Source organism: Pezoporus occidentalis, unplaced genomic scaffold (assembly GCF_034315485.1).
Source record: "Pezoporus occidentalis ecotype Australia unplaced genomic scaffold, CSIRO_AGI_Poc_V1 ctg2, whole genome shotgun sequence".
Classification (NCBI taxonomy): Eukaryota; Metazoa; Chordata; class Aves; order Psittaciformes; family Psittacidae; genus Pezoporus; species Pezoporus occidentalis.
Window position 1 is genome coordinate 11,976,870 of NW_026913855.1, and position 18,153 is coordinate 11,995,022.

The following is an 18,153-nucleotide window of genomic DNA, read 5'->3' on the forward strand; positions in this document are numbered from 1 at the left end:
ATCTCTTGCCCCATTATGAAGCCAAGATGCACACCTAGACCTGGCAGCTGGGAACCACTCCCACTTCTCTGATCTAGATGCATCTTGTCTGTCTCTCCTAGAAACCCCATCTTACGTAAGTAAATTAAAAAATGGGTTTTGTGTGTTCCTTACAGAAAACAGTGCGTAAAGGAGATGAATGTATCCTGAAGGACAATAACGAGCGCAGCAAGTGGCTGGTGACTGGCCCCGGAGGAGTGGATATGCTGGTGCCGTCTGTTAGTCTTATCATCCCACCCCCAAATCCATTAGCAGTGGATCTTGCTACCAAGTGAGTTGCTGCCTGAGTTTGGACACCTACCACTGGGAGAAGATAGAACAGTTTTCTCAAAATAGCAGCCAGTTACAAAATCTGGTCTGTGCCTTAATCACAGTGCTCCCTGACCCTTATAGGATGGGGCAATAAGGGCTAGACCCTTAACTTGAGGAAATTCACTTCAGTGAAGCTTGCTGGGATTTGGGTTGGCATATTTAAAACCTATTTTAAAGTTTTTGCTAGGTTGGCAATATTTTAAACTTAACCTTTACAAGGTTTTTCTCATCTCTAATAATGAAAGTTATGGAGAAGTTAATTTCCAAGATTTTTTTTCAAGTAGAGAACAAACCTTAACACACTCCACATCTGGTGGATGTTTCTTGGGATGTTTTGTAGCTACGCTACAAGAACAGATGCATTTTGACCATGGAATTTCTTTTCTCATCTAAGAATTGAGCAGTACTATGAAGCTATTTTAGCTTTGTGGAACCAGCTGTACATCAACATGAAGAGCCTGGTGTCTTGGCATTACTGCATGATCGACATTGAGAAGATCAGAGCGATGACTATTGCTAAGGTAGGACACCAGCTGGCCTTACCTGTAGGCTAGGGTCAGCATGACCTGACCTCTGTTGTCCCAAACAGTGCTTCTTATGACCTGTGCAAATGTATGTTCTGCAATACCATGGGCCTTCTTTTTTCCTGGGTTGCACCAACAGTTATATACGGAAGTTGCCTTTTTATTAAAGGAGAAGCAAAGTCCTTTCCCATTCAAACATGGTATGGATAAACAGGAAGATTAGCTAAGGAGGTACATTACATACTTGCTGTACTTGTTCCCACTGTACAAGGGCATGAATAGACAGAGTAAGAGGTAGAATTTCAAATTATTCTCAAGTTATGAAACAATGATAAGAAGAATAGATCAGCTCAAAGGGCACTTTTAGCACCATACTTTTAGAGGCAGCTCAGGTGGGTTTTATTCTAAAATATGATTTCTTTGGATTTTTTTGTTATTAGACTGTTCCTTGATGATTAACTAGTCATAAACCTTCCCCAATTGTTCTGTTCTTTTTTAAAAATTCTCTTCTTTCTCATTTCAGCTGAAAACAATGCGTAAGGAAGACTACCAGAAAATAATAACTGACCTAGAGATCCATTATCAAGAATTCCTCAGGAACAGCCAAGGCTCAGAGATGTTTGGTGATGAAGACAAACGAAAGATCCAAACTCAGTTCACTGATGCTCAGAAGCACTACCAAACATTGATTATACAACTGCCCAATCAACCACGGCAGCCACAAACAGGTTTGTCATCTTTTTGCTTTTTGTAGAGATTGGACTGCTTGGATTTCTTTGTTCGAGGTGGTGGTGGTGCATCCTCATTATTTGGTAATGTTCTCATAAACATATGAATGGAAACATGTTCAATATTTTACTGCTGTCTCCCAACATAACAAAACTGGCAGGGAAGAGTATGTTTTGTTCTTCCTTCCTTTAGTGTGAATCTGGGAATAGCCCTCCGAAGTTCACGGAAAAATAGAATTTAGTCCACCTGACATGTTTTCAGTTGTTAGCAAGCAAAACATCACTGCTGCATTTGAGGAAGCAAGTTTGTCTTTGTGAAGGAGAAATTTCATTTCTCAAAATAGCTGCATAAGGGTCCTGATCTTCTACCTGTTCTCAGTTCTACAGATAAACTCAATGCTTAGGGCACTTGGGCACTACATTGGCTTTCTGTATGTAGCTGCTCCGTACTCTGGCAGCTGACATTTACCCAATTGTTTTACAGTGGTCCCAACTGAGAGCTGTCCTGTGGGTTCCTCTAGCACCATTATTGTTAATGAGAGAAATCGAGAACATGAGAAGCAGGAGGCCTGGCTGCTGATGGAGCTTCAGAAACTTCGGCGTCAGATAGAAGCTTCTGAGGTTCAGATGGTTCAAAGAGCTCCTCTTGGAGTGGATCAGGGGGCTGTACATGACTTTACAGTCAGAATAAAGGATTTAGAGGTAACTGTGGATGTTTTACTTTGAGCGTCTCAAGCTTGGTTTGACTCTGTGCTTCAGAGCATGCTGCAGTTGTATTTTTGATCAGCTGGAAAAGACGCACATCCTGTGCACAGAATTCTCAATTGGAAGCTAACCATGATGATTTGGATTGAAGTTTAACTCCTAAGTAGAAAAAGTTGACTCTTGGATGTTAGAAGTCAAATTCTGTCAGGCAAAGAATACAGAAAACCTAATGTAAAGTGAACATGAGCTCATGTGAGGCCTCATCCAGGTTAAAGCACTATTAAAATCGTTTTGCATGGACCCCACTTTACTACCAACCTCTGAAGTGCTGTGCGTGGGATGTAGAATTGATAAGTGGGGCTTACAGGATCTCTCCCTCTCCCAGTTCTTAAGATTTGAAGAAGGCTGGAGACAGATTAGTAAGAAAAGAGAATAGGTTCAGCATATGAGAAAGTCTCCTGAGGCAATGAGGTTGCAAAAGTCTTAAGAGCAGAAGGACTTTGGCATGTCTACAGAGGCAGCTACCAATAAAGTACTCTGCTTTCAACAGAGCTGAGTTTCAGGGTGGCCGAGGTACTCAAAGAGGTATTGGCTGTTGTGAACTGTGCAAAAAAGAAACAACCCAATGTTACTTTGCAGAAAGCAAACTTGCACTGCAAAGTCCTCAGTCAAGGTGGTTAGCAGGCTATTTGGATAAGGAGACTGATTGCACATGTGTTGTATAATGATCATTTAGCCACCAAAATGTGTAAATCAGGCATTCTTTTTCTTTAGGGTGTACAGAATGACTCTCAAATAATGGCTGAAACCCTCAATAAGCATAAGGACTTGCTGCCTAATTTCAGAGGCTGTGAAAAGTATGTGTACTTGCAGTCAGAGATAAATGCCCTGTTTCAAAAACTGGAAAATATTAATGGTGTTTCTGCTGGCTACTTAGACAGGTAAGAAAATTGAAGCTATAGCAATAATATGCTCACTTTCTTCATAATTGTTAGTTTGGAAACCTGCCTTTTGTTACCTGTAGTGTAAAATTGCACTTTCTTTCTTACAAATGCTGTACATGTGGGTAGAAACAGACACCTATTTGACTTTCTTCTCTTTCCTGGAAGACTTTAAAAAAAAAAAGTCATGGGTATCACTGAAATTTCTTCACTATTGTCTATTCTCTTTAATTAATGATCTGCAGTTAATAGGAAATACCACCTTTCTTACTCCAGTCCATAATGGATTTGTTTTGTATTATTTATTTTAGCTTGAATGCACTGAGATGTCTGCTTCAGGTTATTCTACAAACAGAAGATGTGATAAGAGTTTATGAAGTCAGACTCTCTGAAGAAGAAACTGTTCCTTTGGATCTTGATAAAGTAGAGGCTTACCGGGCTTGTCTGAAGGTGGGAGGCTAGGACCCAAGGACGCAGCAAGGCAAAACTTGTAGCTGGCAGCAGTGGTCTATTAAGCTGGGTGAAATCCTTCTGAAACCACAGGAGATGGAAATGCTGATACTGTTGTATTTTACTGCATAGACATACAGCGCTTTTGCAAATTATTGTAATGTACAGGTTTCTACTTCTTCCATCCCCTGGTTGTTGCAGCCGGCACAGCAAAACCGGTGGTGTGGAAGGTCTCCACAATCCATTTCTGTACAAAATTACATGTTGATTTGTATCACTTATGAAACTGTGCAAATTTTTAGATAACATTTAAAAACTGGATATGCGCACCCTGAGGCTTGATTCCACGGCTGTTGCAAATGCAGGAATCTTCTATAGTTCAGTTAAATTTTCTAGTCAGTTGTTTCTAGGAACAAGCAAGGCAGGCCCTTCCTTTTTTTTTCTTGTAGTTGCTCTGCATAGTTCTGAGAACCTGAAGCATCAGCTATAGAATATGACAGCAGAGGGCTTTGCTTTAGCAAATTATTTAAGCATGAGTCTAACTTTAAACATGTTCTTAAGTCAAACTCTATTTACTAAAGTAAGTGTTTAATTATTTAAATCCAGCTGACATCAGTGTATGTGCCTTACTGAAACTTTTAGATCCCAACACACTGTGCATGTAGTTAATGGTTGGTGGTTAAAGTATCCCCATAAGAATAAAATGTATGAGATCATTTTGTTTTTATTCTCCAGAAAATGAAAGCAGACCTAAACATGAAGAAGTCACTACTGAATGCCCTGGAAAATGAGCTGCAGAGAACACTTCAGATTCACTCACAGTCTTGCCAGTCATACACCCTGTATGACATGGACATTGGAAAGTTCTGTGACAAAGTTACCCAGCTAATAGACCGCTGGCAGAGAGTTGACAAGCAGATAGACAACAGGTTTGCACACACTTCCTAATAGCTTCTTCCATATTGCTATTGCTACTGAAATAATCTTAACAGTGAGTCTAAAACAACTAATGTGCACTAATGATCACTTCCAGAGGACAAATAATGACTTCAGGGCAATAAGACTAGAGTAGCCATGAATAGGTTGAATGTACTTTAAAAGGGATTATGTAAGAATAAGCAGGAAAATTTAGTAATTTAAATTTCTAACCTATGTGCTATGGAGTTGTTCTAATTATTATTTTTTTTTTTAAATTAACACTAAGAATTAAGTAAAAAAAAAATCTCAGCATTTTTTTTTTCTAATGCTTTATTGAGCTGTTGTTCAGAATCTCCTTGTAAAGCTTCCCACAGTTTTACCTCATTTATTACTGTGGCTTTTTTAAAAAGTTTAAGAGAGAGAGAGAATGCATTTCCCATTTTGACAGGTTTTCCTGTTTTTGTTTTTCTAGATCATGGGATTTAGAAAGGCAGATCAAACAGCTCAAAACTTACCGAGATCTCTACCAGGCGCTGTGCAAATGGATCTGTGATGCCAAGCGCAGGCAGGATGCTATCGAGGGCATGAAGCTTTGCGATTGTAACGCTATCATGAGATATCTACATGATCAGAAGGTATGCAGCACCTGAATGAGTTGTCTTCAATTATCCAGGTTTTAAATTCTTTTGCTACTTAGAAAACACCAATATCAAAGCAATCTGCAATGCAATGGCCTGTTTTGAATTATAAAGTGCACAAGCTACCAAAAACGTGTAGAAGGCAGGAGAGAGAAAATATCATCCTCATTATTTTCTGTCAGTACTGCTACAGATTATGAACAAGGCTATTTTGGCTCCTGTATGATCACTGACACTTTTACAACATCAGCTTTGAATTAAGGGACTGTGTGGTGATGCAACTTACGGGATAAATTATAGCACAAAAATAAAATGTGAGGAAATACATCTAAGTTAAAGTTAAGGAACTCCCCAGCTCTGGGGGTTGTTCAGTTGCTAGGTGTTCCTTCTGAGGACAATCTTCTTAGGCACAGAGAGCTTGCTGTTGTGAAAACTGCACAGCTACAGGTAATTTCAGGTCTCAGCCTCTGGGGATGCAGTGGTCTCATACTGCAGGTGCTTTCTGATGCAGGTTATGTCTACAGGAGGAAATACTCATAAATCCTGAAGGAATGCTTTACAGTTCACTTTTTTCTTGACAGAACTTGCACAGTGAAATCTGTGGGAAGCGAGACAAAGTTGAAGAACTTCTCAAGCACGCAGACCAATGTTCAGCCGCAATTAAGGTACTTGGATTTCAACATTTTTATGGGGTGTGGTTTTTCATGGTCAAATGCGTCCCATTCTCTCTGCTCTGCTGGCAGGTAAAATGTTGGCTCACAGATGTGTATGTACAGAAATTGTTGGGGTGAAGCGCTTGTGTGTACAAAATATAATGAAAGTAATCTGTGTACTTGCCAACTGAAGACTACAGGCTGATGCAGGAGATACCAGTGAGAATTTCTCTTCAGGAAAATCAAAACCTCCCTCTAGCCAGACCAAACTTTCCAGTTCACATGTTAAAAAAAGCCAACAAAAAACAGTAGAGAATTATTGGTAATTTAAGAATTAGGTCTGATTAGGATCTGGTCTAGGAGGCAAGACAAAGGCAGATTAGCAGGAGGAATGGTGTGCAATGTGTCACATGTGATATGAAAGAGATTCAGAGACAGTTATTTCTGATGAAGTTTTGATTGATAACAGTACCTAGACCGTTTGCTGCCATGAATCTTTTTCACCTCCAGGTGAAACCTCAACTAACAGAAACACCTGTCTTCCCTTTTTTGCAAAATGCTTTTTTCTCTTTTTCCCTTTGTTATTCTCCTGCATGAGTCTCCACAGTGATACTTGAACTGATGAGTTTCTGTTTATGATAGAGGGTCATCTGTATGTGGTCAGAGATATAAACAACGTAACATGTAGCTTTTTATTATAAAAATAAACCGAAACAACCCCAAAACTTTTTGGGAAATTCCGATTCCTAGAGAGTTCCTTGGTGGTCACTAAATGGGTCTTAACTTTCCCTGTTGTTTTACAGGATTATGAACTACAGGTTGCTTCCTACAGTTCTGGATTAGAAACATTGCTCAACATACCTATCAAGAAGAGCGTTGTTCAGTCTCCTGCAGTGCTGATTGTGCAAGAGGTATCCTTCCTTCCTCCCCATCGCTCTTTTGAATAGATTTGTTTGTCTGTGTGAGCCATTGTGACACATATCCATCTGGATTTTAATAATTATCACTGTCATTAGTAAGGTGTGCCAAGCACACAAGCACAAGGAATTAGTGCAGAACAGTCACTGTGCTGTAAAATCATACTTGGGCTCATTTAGTAGATTAGCCCTCAGGAATTTACCTCATTCCTATTCAGTGTCCATTGCATACATATTGTGAGAAAGTAAGATCCATGCCCCAAGTTGTTTAATCACTTTCAACCTGGGAATTAACTACTATTAAAGTTTAACTTAGGTTACCTGTGACAGTCAGACAAGAAGAGCATGATGAACCAGGGATGAAACCTTAGATTTAATGTCAACTCATCAAATGATCTGAGACATAAGTATGTTCATATCTAGCTGTAGTACAAGCTGCTAACAATGATTTTTCTTTTCAAGGCTAATGAGGCCCAGTCTCGCTACATAGAGCTTCTTACAAGATCAGGAGATTACTACAGATTCTTAAGTGAAATGTTAAAGAGTATGGAGGACTTGAAGGTAATCTGACTCTTATTTTCTTCACCTTCCATTTTTATCACAGGTTAGCAAGCTATCACTGATAAAGAATTCCTGCTTAAGTACAGTGGAAAACAGTCCACAAAACTAAGTCCTGAGCCCAGTGGTGTTCCATGAAGGAGGCATATAAGCAGATTCATGCATCTTTTGTCAAAGAATGCAGTATCTTGTGAAATTACCAATGTCATATGTGAGGTGGAGAACACTAGCCTCCTTGGTAAATAGGAGGTGCTTATCAAAGCACACAGGAGGTCCTTCTCTCCTCATTGCAGCCTTGACCTCAGTGACAGTAGAGTTATCTCCTTGCTCCTCGTGGTTGAGGAGCCGCACCTCATTTCAAGCTGTTTCTAAAGTGTTTCAAATGGAGTAACTCCCGATTTGATAGAGCTCAGTGGAAACAGAGAGGGCCGTTTAAGAAGTCACATGTACTGAATGTGAGTCACCTGTTTGAAAATCTTGGAGATTCTAAAGAAGGCTATTTAATACTTTGCCGGCCAACTCTTGGTACATCAGATTTTACTATCTGTATTGCATCTCCCTCCCCCCATCAAGTACCACTTTCCCTCTGAAAGTCATTATGCTGATTTCTGAATAAGGTCTGACACTGGATAAAAAGGATTCCAGATTTTGGCTTGATGACATTAAATAAAAAAGGATTTTGAGCTCTCATTGAAGCTAAGGAAAAAACGTTTTGTAAATTGTCAGTGTTACAAGTGTGTACTGCATTTCGTGATGATTTTGAAACAGTTGTCAGAAGTGTTTATGTAGGGTTTTTTATTTGTTTTTTTGCTATCATTTTGCAGATGAAAAACACCAAAATCGAACTCCTGGAAGAAGAACTCAGGCTTGCCAGGGATTCAAACTCAGAGACAAACAACAAACATAAATTCCTAGAGCAAAATCTGCAAAAGTACCAGATGGATATTTCTCAGCTCAAGGCAAAGCTGATGAGTTTGGAGGAGATGAAAAGACAAGCTGAAATGGATGGAAATTCTGCTAAGCAAAATCTGGACAAATGTTATGCCCAAATAAAGGATCTAAATGACAGAATAACCAGGCTGACTTACGAGATTGAAGATGAGAAAAGGAAAAGGAAGTTGCTGGAGGATAGATATGAGCAGCAGAAGAATGACTATGACCAGCTGCAGAAAACAAGGCAAAACGAGAAAGACAGCCTTGGTTGGCAAAAGTTAGAGTCTGAGAAGGTCATCAAGGAGAAGGAGTACGAGATAGAAAGATTAAGGGTTCTTCTTCAGGACGAAGGCACACGGAAGAGGGAGTATGAAAATGAGCTGGCTAAGGTAAGAAACCAGTTTAGCGAGGAGATGAGTAATTTAAAGAACAAGTATGAAACAGAAATTAATATTAAGAAGACCACAATCCAGCAGATAGCTGCACAGAAAGATGATGATGCAAAAGGCCTCAGAGCTCAGGTTGACAGACTGACAAGAGAAAACAGAGACCTTAAGGATGAGATTGTGAGGCTGAATGATGCCATTCTGCAAACCACAGATCAACGGAGGAGGGCAGAAGAAGATGCTCTTCAGCAAAAGGCTTGCAGTTCTGAGGTGTCACAGCAAAAACATCAGTTAGAGCTGGAGCTGAAACAGATCATTCAGCTCCGTGGTGAAGACAACTCAAGATACAAGCAGGCTCTTGAGGAAGCTGCCTCAACTATTCAGGATAAAACTAAGGAGCTGGAAAGGCTAAAGGCTCAGCTTCAGGAAGAGGCTAAAAGCCGATGGGAACTTGAAAATGAATTGGCTAAGGTAAGGAACAGTTATGATGAGGAAATTATTAGTTTAAAGAACAAATATGAAACTGAGATTAATATCACAAAGACCACAATTCACCAGGTCACCATGCAAAAGGAAGAGGACACAAATAATTATAGAACACAGCTTGATAATGCCATGAGAGAAAATAGGAATTTGTGTGAGGAAATTAGGAGACTGAAGAATACAATAAGCCAGACAACAGATAATCTACGGAAAATAGAAGAGAATGCTCAGCAGCAGAAGGCAGCTGGCTCAGAGCTTTCTCAGAAGAAACAGCAGCTGGAGATTGAGCTAAAACAAGTTATTCAGAGGCACTCTGATGAAAGCATGCGGTACAAACAGTCTCTTGATGATGCTTCTAAGACCATTAAGGAAAGAAACAAAGAGATTGAAAGGCTGAGAAAGTTGTTGGATGTAGAAACAAGTCAGAGAAAAGAAGTAGAGGATGAGAACAGTCAGTTAAAAAGAGTCCAGTTTGACCTGCAGAAAGCAAACACAAGTGCTACTGAGACAATTAACAAGCTGAGGATCCAAGAGCAGGAACTGGCCAGACTGAAAATTGACTATGAAAGAGTTTCGCAAGAGAAAAAAGGCAGGGATCAAGAAAGTGCAAAGTTCCAGAGCACTGTGAAAGACTTGCAGATCCAGAAACATAAGCTGGAGGAGGAACTTTGCAGGCAGAATAAAAACCTAATGGAGGAGACATCCAGGAGGAAGAAACTGGAGGAGGAAATAGAAGGCATGAGGAGATCTCTCAGAGAGCAATCAGTCAAAATAACTAATCTCACACAGCAGATAGAGGAAGTGTCTATTGTAAAGAAGAGGAATGAAGATGACCTTAGACACCAAAGAGAAGTATTAGACGGTCATGTGAGAGAGAAGCAGAGATACATGGAGGAGATAAGAAAATACACATCTGATATCGAGACGATGCGGCGTCAGTTGGTCCAAGAACAGGAGCAATTAAAACAAGCTCACCTACGATACGAGCACTTGCAGAAAACCTCTGAGGAAAAAAGCAAAAACTTGAATGAGTGCAAAATAGAAATCGAAAGGCTTCAGTCTCTCACTGAGAACCTAACCAAGGAACACTTGTTACTGGAGGAAGAGCTGCGAAATGTTAGATTGGAATACGATGACCTCAGAATGGTCAGAAGTGAAGTTGATGAGAAAAATACTGCCATTGCTGAACTAAAGAATCAGCTTCAGATGAGCAGCAAGCAAACCCTGGAGCTTCAGGGGTTGATTAATGATTTACAGAAAGAAAGGGAAAAATTGAGACAGGAAATTGAAAAATTCCAAAAGCAAGCTCTAGAGGTATTCATACATATTTTGATCCCAGCTTTACTGTCTCTCAGATATATAATTAATTGCAGTGTCCATTTGAATCAACTTAATTCACGCTTTGCTGTTTGAGTTCAATCACTGTACTTGCGACTAATATCCCCTTTATGGTCCTTCTCCTTGTTATTTTTTAAACAAAACCAGCAGGATAAGGAAGCACTTCCTTAGCTGCTTTACTCCCTGGGAGCTGTGCTAGGGAGCTGTGAGGACAGTCTTAACTGTCTAGCTGAGCCTGCCCTCAGCCCTTGCCCCAGGAGAAACCTGGGATCTGTGGCAGTCTCAACCACCTATTCTAGGGGAAGATGAGAATACATGGAGTACCACTGTGCTTTACCTGTGTACCATGCTGGCTGTGTGCTTCCCCAGGCTGTTTCAGCCAGAATGGGTTAAAGCAGTCCTTCAAGGCTGACCTGAGTGCTATCACAAACTATACCAGCTAAAAACCCCAGAACCAACAAGCTGTCAAAGTGGGTAAGGTGTTAACTACAAGTGAGGATTAAAGATTATGTTGTCAGCTGTACCAAAGGTATTTAAAGCCTACATTTCATTGACTGTTTTGGGGGTTTATGTTCCTAAGTCACTAAGGGCATTTGCAAATCTTATTATTGGCCCTTATTAAACTTGAGGTGACAGCATAAACAAGTTAAAGGAAACATCTTTTCATATTTCATTCTTCTGCCTGGTTTCTTTTCCAAAGAGCTACTATTTAAATATACACAAATGACCACTTATGAAAATGTTGTTTTTTTTTCTTTTTCCTATATTTGCTCTTTATTTTTTCTCATTCGCACTCTCAGCTATTCTTTTTTCAGTTTTCTTTATTTAAAAAATCTTAATCCTGATTTTTAAAGAATACTAACATTTAGGATTATCTGACATCTGTGCATGAATATAAATGCACGTATTACAAATATATAAACTTGTATTCTCTTAACTGTGGATACAAATGTGCGTGCTTGTAGGTGTTTGTGTCTATGTATACATATATGAAGACCTTAAGTGAATTAAAATATGAAGCAGCATAGGTAAAATTGTTCAGAGTAACACGTGAAACTAATAGGAAAGTGAAAATTGAGTCATATATTTCCTTTTTATCCATGTATGACCAGTCCTTAGCTGATACAAATTCAACCAGGTTAGTAGGACTAATCCAGGGTACATCTGCTGAGTATCAAACTCTTAATGAGTCTGACTGAATGCTCTGTGTATTTGTAGGTGTACTATGAGAAGTATTAGAAAGTTATAAAGAGCTAACTAAACCAGCAGAAAATCAAGGCTATGGGTAAAGAATGGGGTCTCTGGCAGTACTAGAGACATTGTCAGCGAAGGGACAATGTACCTTCACTAGTTTATATGAGTCCGTGGTCTTGGGTTAAGTACTGCTGTGACTAGAACATTCTCCAGTGGCAGTTTACTGTGGGTTAAAAGACAGGCTTGGAAGAGCATTGTAAGTGGAGAGCATAACTCTAACCAGCATAAACTCTAACCACTCTCTCTTGGTTTATTTCTTCTTTAAAATTGTAGGCATCAAATAGGATTCAAGAATCCAAAAATCAGTATAGTCACATTATGCAAGAAAGAGAAACCTTGCTGATAAAAATGAGTGCTTTGGAGCAAGACAAAGCTAGGCTGCAGAGATTAGAAGAGGAGCTGAACCGTTTGAAAGTTACTTTGGAATCAGAGTCTCGTTTGAAGCAACGTCTGGAAAGTGAGAAGCAACAAATACTGAATGATCTCAATCAGTGGAAGAGCCAGCACTCCCGGACAGAGGAATCCATAAGGAAGATCCAGTGTGAGAGAGAGAAGAGTGAGAGAGAGAAGAACACCCTGAGGACTGAGATTGAAAGGCTGCAGATGGAGATCAAGCGGATTGAGGAGAGATACCGGTGCAGACTAGAAGAGACCGCTGTTAAAAACCAGTCAGAGTTGGAGTCTGAGCGTCTCAGAATGCAGAGAGAGATTGAGAAACTCAAGCAACGCCCATATGGGTCCCACAGATCTACACAGACTGAGGAAGACTTCTGTATTGATGCCTCCAAGTTGCTGTTCTGTGGGTTGCGGAAGAAGATTACAGCAATGCAGCTGTATGAGTGTCAACTGATAGACAAACTCACACTGGATAAACTGCTGAAGGGACAGAGGTCAGTGGAAGAAGTTGCGGCTGACATTGAACCCTACCTCAAAGGGGCAGGCGCTATTGCAGGGGTGTCTCTTTCTCCCAGACAGAAGTATTCTTTTGTTGAGGCCAAGCGGAATCAGCTGCTTACAGCAGAAAACGCAGTCCTGCTCTTAGAAGCCCAGGCAGCAACAGGAGGTGTGATAGACCCGCACCGAAATGAGATGTTAACTGTGGACAGTGCTATTGCCAGAGATCTGATTGACTTTGATGACAGAGAGCAAATCTATACAGCAGAAAAGGCTGTTACAGGATTTAAAGATCCTTTCTCAGGCAAGACTGTGCCAGTGTCTGAAGCCATCAAGAAAAACTTGGTTGATAGAGAAACCGGTATTCGTCTGCTTGAAGCCCAGCTGGCTGTAGGAGGGATTGTTGATCCTGTCAACAGTGTTTTCCTGCCCAAAGATATAGCTTTATCTCGTGGCTTGATTGACAAAGACCTGTACAGGATGCTAAACAACTGCCAAGGCACTACAAAGAACTTCATTGATCCCACCACCAAAAAGGCAGTCACTTACATGCAGCTGAAGGAAAAATGTAGAATTGAACCACACACTGGTCTGCTCCTTCTCCCAGTGCAGAAGAGGAGTATGTCATTCCAAGGGATCAGGCAGCCTGTCTCAGCTGATGCACTGCTTGAGGCTGGAATTATTAAGGAATCAACAAGGAATGACTTGGAAAGAGGTGCAATCACAGTGGAAGAAGTGAGTGAGAGAATTATTGATTTCCTTCAGGGCTCTAGCTGTATTGCAGGTATCTACAATGAGGCTACTAAAGAGAAACTTGGCATTTATCAGGCTATGAAAATAGGTTTGGTTAGACCAGGGACAGCCCTTGAACTCCTAGAAGCCCAGGCAGCCACAGGGTTCATAGTGGATCCTGTCAGCAATGTGAGACTGCCCGTTGAGGAAGCTTACAAAAGAGGCCTTGTTGGAATTGAATTTAAAGAGAAACTTCTCTCTGCTGAAAGAGCTGTCACTGGGTACAAAGACCCAGAAACTGGAAACATCATTTCTCTGTTTCAAGCAATGAACAAAGAGCTCATAGAGAGAGGCCATGGCATTCGTTTGCTGGAGGCCCAGATTGCTACCGGAGGAATCATTGACCCCAAAGAGAGCTACCGCTTGCCAGTAGAGACGGCCTACAAGCGTGGCTACTTCAATGAAGAGCTCAACCAGATCCTTAGTGATCCAAGTGATGACACCAAAGGGTTCTTTGACCCCAACACAGAGGAGAACTTGACCTACTTGCAGCTGAAAGAAAGATGCATAAAGGATGAAGCAACAGGGCTCTGCCTTCTGCCTCTGAGAGAGAAGAAGAAGGTGGTACACACCTCGCAGAAGAACACCCTTAGGAAGCGCCGGGTTGTCATTGTAGATCCAGAAACAAACAGGGAAATGTCTGTTCAGGAGGCATACAGCAAAGGCCTCATAGATTATGACACCTATACAGAACTAGCTGAACAGGAGTGTGAATGGGAAGAAATAACTATTACAGGATCAGATGGTAGCAGTAGAGTAGTCCTTGTTGACCGAAAAACAGGTAGCCAGTATGATATTCAAGATGCCATTGATAAAGGTCTGGTTGAGAGGAAGTTTTTTGACCAGTACCGTTCTGGCAGCTTAAGTCTGACACAGTTTGCAGACATGATTTCCTGCCGTAATGGTACTGATGAGGTGTTTCGGCATGAGTCAGTGACCCGGTCTCCCACAGTGCTGAGTGTCAGGAGTTCTTCATCGCTGATCAGGAGTGGTTCTTTCTCAGAGACCCCAGAAGAGTGCAGTCCTATTGCAGCCATATTTGACACAGAAAACCTGGAGAAAATCTCCATTTCAGAAGCTATACAGCGGGGCATCGTGGATAGCATCACTGGGCAACGGTTACTTGAAGCCCAGGCCTGCACAGGGGGCATAATATGCCCTACCACAGGCCAGAGGCTTTCACTTCAGGAAGCCACCAGTCAAGGCATCATTGATCAGGATATGGCCACACGTCTCAAACCAGCCCAGAAGGCTTTCATAGGGTTTGAAGGCATAAAGGGTGGGCGCAAAAGGATGTCAGCGGCTGAAGCAGTGAAGGAAAAATGGTTGCCTTATGAGGCTGGGCAGCGGTTCCTTGAATTCCAGTACCTCACTGGAGGTCTTGTGGACCCAGAAGTGCGTGGAAGAATAACTACTGAAGAAGCCATTAGGAATGGATTGATTGATGGTCGTGCTTCCCAGAAACTGCAAGATACGAACAGCTATCCCAAAATTCTGACCTGCCCCAAGACCAAACTGAAAATATCCTACAAAGATGCAATGAATCGATCAATGGTGGAAGACATCACCGGGCTTAAACTCTTGGAAGCAGCCTCCGTTTCATCTAAAGGCATATCCAGTCCCTACAATGTCTCCTCAGCACCTGGTTCTCGCTCTGGCTCGCGCTCTGGTTCGCGTTCAGGCTCACGCAGTGGGTCTAGGAGGGGAAGTTTTGATGCGTCAGCATGCTCTTCATATTCTTACTCATATTCAGCCTTCAGCAGTGGGTCTATTGGGCGCTAATAACAAGTGAGGGGATGTGTCTGCATTTGAATATTATTTAGTTATACTTTCCTAAGAAAAAAAAAAAACAGACAAAAACCAGCACCAAAGTAAGTGAAAGCAAAACACTTCAGTCTTTTCTGTGTGTGTTCAGCTTCTTGTCTGACAAAGCTGTAAAATGCTTGAAAAATTATGAAATATAGATTAGGGGCTGCAAAAAAAAATTGTCTTTCTGAATTTTTAGTTTTGGTTCCCATTTCCTTTTAGTGTTTGGATTTTAATTGGTGTCTGTATAGTTTAAATACTGTCATGTACCTTCTGTTATCTCTGTCAACCCATAAGCTGATGACTGAGGCTTGAAAGTCTTGCAGTAGTTAATTTTTTTCCACATAGACTTTTTTCAATTTGCTATTATGAAGAAAAAAAATATTAACAATATGGACAGAAAATGCATTTAATATTGGTTTAGAATCTATATTATAAACATGAAAAGCTCTGTCTTCCAGATGCTCTACTTCTCTAGGGTTGGTTAGCCATTTTCTTAAGTATAACTTGGTGGGTGTAAAGGGCTATTGTTAGGCTGGGCTTTTGTTTTACTGTTACCCATATATATTTTCTACTGTTTTGCTTGATTTCCATGTAACAGGAGAGAAAAAAAAGGTAAATCTAACTGCACCATGTGAGCTATTCTGGGCAATAAACTTTTGAAGTTTTAAAGTACTTGTTGTGTGCTTATTAAATTTAGCTATAGACATTCTTTGTGGTACAAATTGAAGAAAGAACCATTTAAGAAAGTAGCAAATACTAGCTTTGTTATAAAAAAAAAGGATACAGGCACATTATTTTTTTGTGATGCTGATCCATCATTTTTATGAATATGGACTTTTCAGTAGGAAAATGAAGATAGCACTAGTAATGGAAACTATGCCCCTAGAAGAAGAAGGCCTGTTTACTCAGTTGCCTACAGACTTGATGGTGACCAGAAGCATAGTTCTGGTCATGATCCAGCCCATTGTCTCTGCAGCTACAAGGGTCTGAGTCAGATTCTCCAGTACATGAGTGTAACTTTGGACATTGAGCAGAACAAAGATAGAGTGGTGGGTCTTAGCCAGCCAGTTTGGTGGCAAAGGAGGATCTTTCAAAACATGAATACTTGCCTCCTGTAGTCTTCTCACCTCTCCTGATGGCTCCTGAAACCCTAGGTTGAGAAAATAGCAAGAGTATTTCAGTGTTTGCATGATGCCTTGCTGTTCTCTTTTCTATGTATGCTGTTGGTGGCCTGCTGGCTTCTTTTATCTGAGCTGAGAAGATAAGAAATCAGAGCAGGACTAAAAGACCACAGGATTAGAGCACACAAAAGTGGTTTGAAGCCACTTCAGCTGCCGTGAATATTCCTTAGCCAGAGCAGAAATGATTTGTATACATCAACATTGGGCCACTTGCCACAAAGTGCAGACAACTGTGGATGGGCACTCTGTTCTTAGCAGGGTGACAATGTATGATAATTTATTATGGTTTAGACAGCTGCTAGTACAGAGCTTTAATATTAGCATAATTTACCCGTAGTTGAAATAAATTCTTCCTGTAAGTAGTTGGAAGCATGTACCTGCCTTTAGCCAGGTACTGTGTAGGGATTCCAGCTGTCTACCAATTTCATCAGTTGCTGCAGAAAGAAGCTGATACGTATAAATGATAGTCACTGCTAATGACAGTGCCTAATTTTTGTAGCATGTTCCTTTTCTGCAGTAAGGAATAGCATGGGTTTTGATACTGCTGTCTCTGGCTAAAGTGTACCTGCTATCCTGGGAAACATGCCCAGTGTTTTCTGAAGATGAGAGCTGTGTATAAAATCTCTATCATACATAAAATACCGTCAGTTACTCAACTAAGAAATTAAATTGACTACTAGTGCAAGTGAGTGGTAGAGACCTCTATAGAAAGTAGGTGAGAAAGTGCCTCCCGCCTCCTAGGAAACTCCACAGCATCGAAGGTTTCTCTCTATAGCTGAAGTTCATCAGCTATACTGTGGAGGAAGACCCAGTGTCTGAGTGGTTTTCTGACTGCTAGGGAGAAACACCCTCTGAAAAAAAAAAAAGGAAAAATGATAGCACTGCTTTATTTAATCCCAGACTGCTTCTGCAGTTAACAATGATCAGGAAATTCCTGGGCTCTACAGTAAAACTAAAGCTGGTCATTCCTGAAGGAAAGTCTGCTCTTGGGTTTGCATGCCCCTGTAGTTTGCACAACCTCAGAATTCCTGCACACTTTGCAGCAGAACCGCCAAGGGACTGAGCATCTGGTTTTGCACAAGGCATTCCTGGCATCTCTGTTAGGTTGTGTAAAGCTCCATCTGTACAAATTACCTTTCTTACAGCTCAGCCACCCTTTTCTCCTGTCATAGTGGCCTAAATGTAAGATAATCTCCCAAAAATGCTAATGACACTGCTTTCTCCTTGCAGGTGCTCCAGCTGTAGATGCTAGTGTGGCATTAGTGCTGTTTGGTGCAGGAGACCCAGGTGCCCAGGGCAGCTGAGCCAGACTAGGCAGCAGGTGGGGCAGGATGCTGCTAACATGGGGTGGGTGCTAAAGAGAGCAGTGGAGAGTTTTCCTCCACCATATAAAGGTGCTGAGGAGGGAACTTAGGAAGAATCTCTGCTTTACAGAACTGAGGTTTGGCAATTGCAATTCTGTGGGGAGTCCAGCCAGCAGAGAGAAGCATGGCAATTGAGCACACCCAGAGGAGCAGCGTGTTGTGGAGCCAAGGAGACCAGGTTTGTGGCAGTGCCCAGTGTTTCTGAGCTAGGAAATGCCAGGGCTTTTTAAGAGCAGGTAGGTTGTGGTTTGCTATGGTGTGATGTGGTGGGAGAGCAGAGGTGAGCGTGGGGCTGCTGCTGTGGGTTTGGGACAGGATGTTCACAGCCTCTATAAC

The 18,153-nt window shown here is 41.2% G+C and overlaps 1 protein-coding gene across 4 annotated transcripts in view; it reads left to right on the plus strand.

Moving 5' to 3' along the window:
* Positions 1 to 15,941, plus strand: part of DSP (desmoplakin) — a 37,806-nt gene extending 21,865 nt beyond the window's left edge. For 2 of the 4 annotated variants that reach the window (XM_062617860.1, XM_062617861.1), the window contains exons 12-24: positions 156 to 310; positions 746 to 872; positions 1,399 to 1,603; positions 2,088 to 2,305; positions 3,083 to 3,249; positions 3,561 to 3,699; positions 4,435 to 4,628; positions 5,090 to 5,252; positions 5,837 to 5,920; positions 6,712 to 6,819; positions 7,288 to 7,386; positions 8,208 to 10,499; positions 12,051 to 15,941. In XM_062617860.1, coding sequence (XP_062473844.1) covers positions 156 to 310; positions 746 to 872; positions 1,399 to 1,603; positions 2,088 to 2,305; positions 3,083 to 3,249; positions 3,561 to 3,699; positions 4,435 to 4,628; positions 5,090 to 5,252; positions 5,837 to 5,920; positions 6,712 to 6,819; positions 7,288 to 7,386; positions 8,208 to 10,499; positions 12,051 to 15,245 — 7,146 coding nt within the window. In that variant the 3' untranslated portion in view covers positions 15,246 to 15,941. The remainder of the gene's footprint in view (positions 1 to 155; positions 311 to 745; positions 873 to 1,398; positions 1,604 to 2,087; positions 2,306 to 3,082; positions 3,250 to 3,560; positions 3,700 to 4,434; positions 4,629 to 5,089; positions 5,253 to 5,836; positions 5,921 to 6,711; positions 6,820 to 7,287; positions 7,387 to 8,207; positions 10,500 to 12,050) is intronic. The other 2 variants (XM_062617863.1, XM_062617862.1) reach the window with 2 other exon arrangements.
* Positions 15,942 to 18,153: the final 2,212 nt, after the last annotated feature.